General features: G+C 35.8%; 1 protein-coding gene across 1 annotated transcript; it reads right to left on the bottom strand.

Moving 5' to 3' along the window:
• Positions 1-4,403: 4,403 nt before the first annotated feature.
• Positions 4,404-7,313, bottom strand: LOC140852239 (cinnamoyl-CoA reductase 1-like). Its single transcript, XM_073245215.1, has 4 exons — positions 7,155-7,313; positions 5,430-5,592; positions 4,968-5,157; positions 4,404-4,881 (listed from the first exon to the last, which is right to left on the bottom strand). The coding sequence occupies exons 1-4, from the start codon at positions 7,161-7,163 to the stop codon at positions 4,671-4,673; spliced, it is 573 nt and encodes a 190-aa protein (XP_073101316.1). The 5' UTR covers positions 7,164-7,313; the 3' UTR covers positions 4,404-4,670.
• Between the last annotated feature and the right edge of the window lie 1,095 nt (positions 7,314-8,408).

The raw sequence follows: 8,408 nt of genomic DNA, 5'->3' as shown, positions 1-8,408 counted from the left end.
ATTAAGTAGTTAAAAATTAGACGATCAAAATAAAATAAAATTAAATATATTTAAGTAGCAGACTATATTTGACTATTTTAATTTCACAAAAGACTATAATGCTATCTGATCATTGATAGCATTATACCCCTTGCTCATCTATTATTATATCATAAACTATAAAAATATATTTGGCTGAGCATTATATCAAACTTACTCCAACTTCTTTAAAAACTAGAGAGCTATGAATGGGGTTCTGATCAGGATCGGTCCTGATATTTTTTAGGCCTGGGGCTGTCTGTAGCCAGGACCTCACCATTGTACCCAGGGCCTCACCACTGTCAGGAAGAATTGCTAAATTTTCAGAAACCATGAGCCCCGGTTGGTACAGACAGGCGCTTGACAAAAAAAAAAAAATAGGGGCCTGGGGCGGTTGCCCGCTTTGACCCGCCCTAGGGCCGGCAGTGGTTCTGATGACATCTTCTAATGGTGTTGTGCGGTGATGTATTTAAAGTGCAAAATTATGTTGATAATTCATATTTGGTCTACGGAAGCGATACTTCTATTCTTCTTTCCTTCTTTAGATACAAAAATCACAACACTTTTGGATTGCCTATTCTGCTTCTACAGTTATCGGTCTCCCTAATAAGCATGTTTGATTCAGTCCAGAGACAGTATTATATGCATAAAGGAAAGGCATTAGATCTTGTATACTAAACAAGAACAAACATAATACACATCGCTGTACGTCCACCAAAGTTTTTCAGGAAATCAAGTATCAGACTTGAATCAACGAGAAAATGTTTATGCTCCCTAATCCTGTGGGGGAAGTCATAGGAGTTGGGTACTTGTTATGGCTAGCTCTTCCTTTAGCGAACTTCATAATTTCCACAAATTTCAAAGCATCTCAGTCCTTACCTATCTTTTTCTTTTTTTTTAAAAAAAAAAATTTTTTGGTAGTTAAAATCAAATAGCCACGCAAACATATGCTTCTTGATATTTCTCCTTCATTTATTTTATATCATGTATATAGTTATTCAACATTATATATGAGTCGTTCTAAGCGAACTTTTAAAGCTGTATAATCAGTAAGTTGGTGTTCTCTTCCAGGGTGGAGTCCTTTCCTCATGGCATTCTTTATTGAGTTACATGGGAATAAAGGGAGGCAAAAAAACCTGGTGGGGCATAAAAAAATCTAAAACAACTTTTTATATACAAAAGAAAACTAAAAAACCTTTTTTTTTTTTTTTTTTATATTAAGAGGAGGCTCAACAGAGCCACCTAAATTTATTACGAGGGTTCAGTAAAAAAGTGAAAACAGGAGTTGTTAGAATAGGATTACAACTTCTAAAAAGGGATAAAATCAAACAAAAAAAATACAAAGAGGAATGACAGACAACAATCTAAAAGCCAAACAGGACAACACCGGGATGATGTTGACGAGTGAGAAGTGCCTGGGTTATGTGGTAGCAAAGGATGTTGCTGGAGTAATCTGTCATCGATGTTAGCAAGAAAGTCTTTGATCTTATTCCAGACTTTGCCAAACTCAATCAGCTCCATCTAGTTCCAAAGCAAGACTAGTCATGGAAAGATTGAATTGATTCAGCAGCTATTAATGAAGATGATCTGCATTTGTTGAGGAACAACCTAGCAATCCTTTCCTTCCAACAATATCAAGCGATGCTAACCAGCAGCATTAGAATAATGCGATCTATCTTCTTGAAAAAATTGCGACGAATCCAATGGGTGCAAAGATGATCAAAAGAGAAAAGGGAATGAAGAACACCTAGTCTTGAACAAAAGCATTTCTACATTAATCCAAAAAGATCACAAGAGAAGGAGAGATGATCAACTGTTTCTGGTGCTTTTCCACAAATTACACTTGGTCCAAGATATAAATCGAGCTTTCTACCCAAAACATCTCTAGTGTTGAGTCCTTTCCTCTAAGCTAACCAAAGGAAATACTTGAATTTGTGGGGTATGGTTAGGCTTCAGATTGTTGGCGCAAATTTGTAAAAAACCATCATGACCAATTGTCCTTTTAAAGTTACCTAACTTCATTTTCAAAGCCCTGCAGCTAGTTTTTACTTATTGCTTTGTCATAATCTTTATCTCACTATCAGTAAATCAATAATCCAAGTGCTGATTAATTTTACTTATTGCCAAAAATCTTGGAAGCATGATGGACAACTCTTTATGATAAATTAATGTGTTATACAAAATCTATCTACATTTTACAGCTTTAAGATATAATTGACTTGTCTATTTGTTAGATATAACCTTATCTTTGTTTGCTACAAATATACCGAAGAACCAATGAAGTTCCCTGAGTTAAGAACTTCAGCACATTTAACCTCAGCTGACAGTATCAGAATCATCCTAGTTTGACAGTTGACACTATCTTAATTTTTTAAATTAATGCATTGCTGTATAGGTGCTAAATATGACTGCTGGCTTCCAAAGGTGAGATTGACCATGAGAAATTCTTTGTGCACTGCAGGTAGTGTAGAAAATTTGACATAGAGTGTACCGTTTTATGTGATTAGTCTATCTAGCCACCATCATCACCTTTCAACACATATTTAACATCCGCAGTTTTATTTTTTCATTTAAAAATTTTGAATGACGAAAATATTTTTCCTTTTTGAAAAAAATTATGACATCCTATAGCATATTATTACTTTCTGCATGCAGAATGTCATGATATGGCTCAGAATATTATGACATCCTGCGTCAAATTATGACTTTCTATATGCAGAGTGTCATAATATCATCCAGGATATCATAATATAGAAGAGACATTTTTGTCCAATCACTTTCCAACGTGCATTTAATACCTGTAGTTTCACTTTTTCATTTGAAAATTTTGAATGACAAAAATGTCTCTACTCTTTGAAAAAAATTATGACATCCGATGGTATATTATGATATTCTACGTCAAAATTATGGCTTTCTTTACGCAGAATGTCATAATATGAACATAAAATATCATAATTTTTTCTAAAAAGCAGAAGTATTTTCGTCATTCAAAATTTTCAAATGAAAAAATGGAACTGCAAACATTAAATGTGCATTGAGAAGTGGTGGCTACATAAACTAATCATATAAAGTGGTGCGCTCTTTGATAAATTTTTTACACCACCCGCGGTGCATAAAGAATTCTTCGATTGACCATACAATGGCTGCAATATATAGCCATTGTCAAGGAAAAGTATTCGGCCTACTTCTGTTTTCACACAAAGGTGAGTATGGAAATCTTGTTAGTCGATAAAGTTCTGGGAAGCTGTTAAATCCCCAAAAGCTTCCAAATTCTATGAAGAAAGAGACTGCCACCTTTAATGAAGGGAGCTGTGATAGAGGAGAATTGTTTTTTTTTTTCTTTTTTTCCAAATGGTTAGCTACCTTGATGCTGGAAGCTCTTTTTAACAGGAAAATACAAAGACATCGCGCTCAGAACCTCTAGGGACCCATCTTATAGCTGGTATGAAATTTTTATAGTCCCTCTGACACCTTTCCAGGGCCACATATTTGTCAACAAGTTGCAGTGAAAGTGCTAAACCCTTGCTGCCTGAACTTGTGAACAACATTTGAGTTTGATTTTGGCCGATATCTTTCTTGAAAGATCACACGTGACCATATATGTATTTATATATGTATAATATCTTTTTGTGATAATATCAAGTTATTTTACGTTGTATGATTACTATAGTAATTACTTGTGTACTAATTCAATGGTAATTTAATAGCAATATTATTTTTCATTATAACTATAAAAGTAACGTGATAAAAATTCTACTAAAATAGATAAATACAAACAAATTGCTATTTTTCCGGGACGTAAAATTACCACTTCAATTACAGGATGATCATCTCTTTTTACATTAAATAATCAAATAGTTGTAATTATACTAGCAGCTTTCAATTACAGACAAAAAAACAAGCCCCTTACTATAAGTGCAATTCTAATTGCTGCAATTGAATTACAAGCAAATAAACAATCCCTAATACGCATAGAAATTGGTCTGTGTGCCGCTGCATCTTCAATAAATAACTTCATGGTTTTATATATATGCACATAAATTGTCCACATGGAAGTAAATCGACACTAGACTACCTACCACAAAACAAGCACTTACATAAGCTGAGGCAAGTCTTCTACATTCCCTAGCTCTTTCCAATTCCACCAACATTTGATTCTCTTAGTCTCATTTGATTCTTTTGATCTCATAGATATATCTTGAACTCCCCCACCATCATCGCCGAAGGAGTTAGCAGTGGCAGTTGAAGGGAAAATAACAAAGCAGAAGCAGGGAAGTATTGCCCATTTGCACTCTAAACCTAGCAACGAACTTTTAATTTGGTTCTATTTGCCCAAGAATTTCATTGGCAGATTTCACCCAAACAAGGCAAAGAAATGCCATCCGTTACCAATCAGCCAATTTCAAATCAAGTTCTCAATTGCACCCTATTCATTACATGTGGAGATAATAGGATCTCCAACTACAGTCCAAGAGCAAGCTAGAAGTAAAAGACTTGTTTCTTTTACAACTAAGAACAAGAGCATCTGCAACCACGAGACCAGGTGAGATGATGAACACCTGTTTCACTTGTCTCCACATATAAGAAAGAAAGGGAGTACCACTTTATTGATAGGTTACATCTTAAAAAGTTGCCAAGTTTATCCATAAGCCTTATTCGGCAGATACTTGAGGTCCAGTCTTGCCTGTAAAATTGAAGAGAGGAGGAAAATGAGAAGTACGGCCCTCTGGTTCATCCAAAAGACCTGCCTCTCTATAGCATTCAACAGCATCGCTGAGAGTTTCTTCCAGAGGCCTGCATTTCCAACCCAACTTCTTTAGTTTCTCTGAGGTCAGTGGAGGATTTGGTGGTACCTCAATGATACTGCAATTCGAAAGAAAATAAAGTTAAAAATTGACATAGAAATATTCATGGTACTCCTCAAATAAAAAGTTGGGAATAGAACGAACTTCTTTTGGTATTCATAGTTAGGATACATGCCCTTCAGCAAGTCTGCCAAATCTCGAGTATTAATTGGATAAGGTGCACAAAGGTATCTTCCAGATGCTTCTGGCTTCTCATATGCTAGAAGCAATGCATCAGCAACATCTCGAACATCGACAATGTTCCAGAGGGAGTTCTTCATGGGTTCTGGGCCTCCTGTTATAAAAACACAGAAAAAACGCTGAAGCTGGAAAACTCAAACCCAAGCATCATTTTCTCAGGCAGGGGTCGAAACATAGGAGGTTTGCAATAATCACATACCATGAAAGGAAATTATTCAGCCTCCTACATGGTGTCAGACTCTCTTAAGATATCATTAATTGAGTTATCCTCAAAATTTAACGCTACAATCCAGCCAGATTGCATTTATATTTAAAATGGTTTATAGATGCCACTAAAGAAAGAAAGAACTGTGTGTGAAGGAGGACCTTTTATAACATAGATTAGAAACAAGCCGCTAGTGCTCGCTGTAGGTTGCAGCAATGGCCCTAAAACCACCGACGGGCAAACAGTTACAAGATCAAGCCCATTTTTCTCGGCATACTCCCAAGCTGCACGTTCGGCCATTGTCTTCGAAAGGAAATACCAGTTCTACAAAAGCAAATTAAGGATTAAACTTAGTTAGATTGTTATTCTGGCTCCAGCACACCAGCCTATGCGAGCATTGTTCTCGCATTGGTGATAGAATCTTCCACCTACAATAATTAACTCAAGGATAAAATCACAAAATTTTATGATGAGAAGCAATTCGGCAAATAAAGCAGCACCCTAGTTGTCCACAACATCATTTGTGGGTCATATCTTTTTAGACATGTTAAACATACATGAATAATATAGATTTAGGAAGGGGAAGGTGAAATGGATGCCTTAGAAGGTTAGGAAGTGTATTCAGTGATGGTTCTGTAGTTTGGCAATGTACTCAAAGCTATGCATGACCACCCCCTCTTAAAAGAGGTGGATTTACCACCTTGTTTCATATTATAATATTTGAAAGAAGCAAAAGGAGTTTACAGGGCATATATTGGCCAAATTTTAAAAAAAAATGTTCAGTTTGATCCTTGGAGCAACAGTATGTACAAAAGCTCTTCACTCGAACATGATTTCTGCACAAACCAAAGAACCTACAACACAAAAGCTACAGCCATAATCATAAAGGAACAACAACAGATTAATTAGAGGATGACCTAAGTTAACCAAATGGGAATTTTGAAAACTATATTAATAGAGCGACACTGCTGGTAAATATGTCTGTTGATAGAAATAAGGGCATAATAATAATGATGATGACGATAAAATCTAACATTTACCAAAGACAAAAAATTAACATTGACATTGATGAATGGAGAAGGTACTGTTGCTTAGTTTTATTATCTTAAACGTCCGAAAGACATTTATCCAGCCATAGTTACTAAAAATCATGTGACCACTTGGCAGACCAAAAGGGAGTTTGTCAAGCACTAGGTTCACATCTTCTTGCAATAGTTCTTATACATGAGCTAGAAAATTATATTGGAGACTTTTTCTACTTTACTACAAGAATCGTGATGCTGATTGACCACATTGATCAAGACAGAGATTTTAAGAAAGACTAGCTGGGTGGTTCAAGAAAAGTGATTAACGAATTTGGGCCATGAAACTTGTTATGGTCTTTCTTCTTTTAGAGGATGCACGGCTAAAAGAGTCTCTCCAACCGGACCCTCAGCCTAAGGGCTGAAGCATATTGTGCAGGCTAGAGACATTAGGTGTAGCATATGTGTGGGCTGTCTCTTGTTTTAGGGCTTTCAAGTGTTGGCAAAATTTAGAGCATTGCGTCAGGGATTTTTTTTCTCCGTACTCTTCCATCACTAATAATGAGCTTTTTCTGATCGTCTCTGCTCATGGATGTAGGCTATGTAAATGGTTGCCTCTTTGTATTCCTATTATTTATCAACCCTAGATCTAGCTTCTTAGCATAACACAATTTGCGAAGCATATTGGTGATCATCATGCTAATTTGTGATCTAGTAAGAATTGTTTGTTACTGATTTTCCATGAAAGTTAAATCAAAATATTCAATTGTGTGCCTGATTCTATTAAAGAAAAATGTAAAAAATACTTTGTTTCATTTCACAACAAGATACAGAAACAAAAACTCTAAAGATCACGAGAGTCACCTCAATCATCCTGCAAAGTTCTTCAGACGACCAACACTCCTCATCTTGTAGCTTATCATGTGGCCAATGTGGATTCAATAGAACAGCAGCAATTGATGACACCACAATAACCCGTTTGATTTTCTTCTCCGAACACGCTTGAAGTACATTTAGAGTACCATTAACAGCAGGAGTGATCACCTCTAACTGTAAGGTGATATATGGAGATAAAAAAGATTTAAAGAATAAAATATACTAATTCAGATTACATACTCTTACAAATACATAGCCCATATCTTTCAATTTTAAGTTGCATGTAACCTAATTTAATCTCTTAATCCCTTTTACTTTGTAATTTCATTGTCTTAATGAAGTTCACTGGGCTCTTGGCCCAATCTTTCTCTCTCCCTCTCTCTCAGAGAAAAGATGCAAGGAAATAATATAATAATTTGGGAACCTAAGAGTTACCCTTTTAAAAAAGGTGTATTTAACAGCTGGTCCTTCCATAGACCAGAATCTAACTTTTAGTCCCTGAACTGGGACTTTATAACACCTGCCCCAAGTTTCGAAGTTTCCTTAATTTCTGGTCTGTAGCGGCTATGCACACTCATTCCTCAATACGTACACAATTACAAATAACTTTGTATGCACGAATATAAATATGTGCAGGGACAATATAACTGCGTGCAAGGAGAACGTAATTGTGCAGAAGAACTAAAAATAAGTGTGTGCAGAACTAAAAATTAAATGATAATATTTAAGGGACAGCATGCTCAACTTCGATCAACGAATAGATTGGGTGTCAAGTTTCCCAAGGAAAAATGGTGTATACAATTCTTAGCCATCAAAAACTCTATATGTCCTTCCCTCCATTGTATTCCTATATGAAACAAATGACTCAGTATTTCCTAATATTATACATGAATATCAGCCCTGACAATTTCAAACCGTGAGCATTGCAGTATCAAATAATCATATCAATGTCCTATGATTTATACAGATGCGTAAGCATATTAGAAGTATCTTTATAAGAAAATTTTGATCTCTTATATATCTAAGCATGTAAAAGACTTGCCTCTGGATCAAGAACTTTGGTTGCAGGGACAGGACTGGCCACATGGAAGACTCCTTCACATCCTGCAAAGGCTGCTTTTTAGAGTGTCATAGTCAAGCAAGTCCGCCTTGAAGAGTTGAAGGTTTTCAGAGGCCTTCTCCAATTTCCTCAAGTGAGCATTCTTTTCTTCACCTGGAACAAATGTTTAGAAAATTTAATTT

This window comes from Elaeis guineensis, chromosome 10 (genome assembly GCF_000442705.2).
Source record: "Elaeis guineensis isolate ETL-2024a chromosome 10, EG11, whole genome shotgun sequence".
Lineage (NCBI taxonomy): Eukaryota > Viridiplantae > Streptophyta > Magnoliopsida > Arecales > Arecaceae > Elaeis > Elaeis guineensis.
This window is presented reverse-complemented; position numbering and strand designations above follow the sequence as displayed.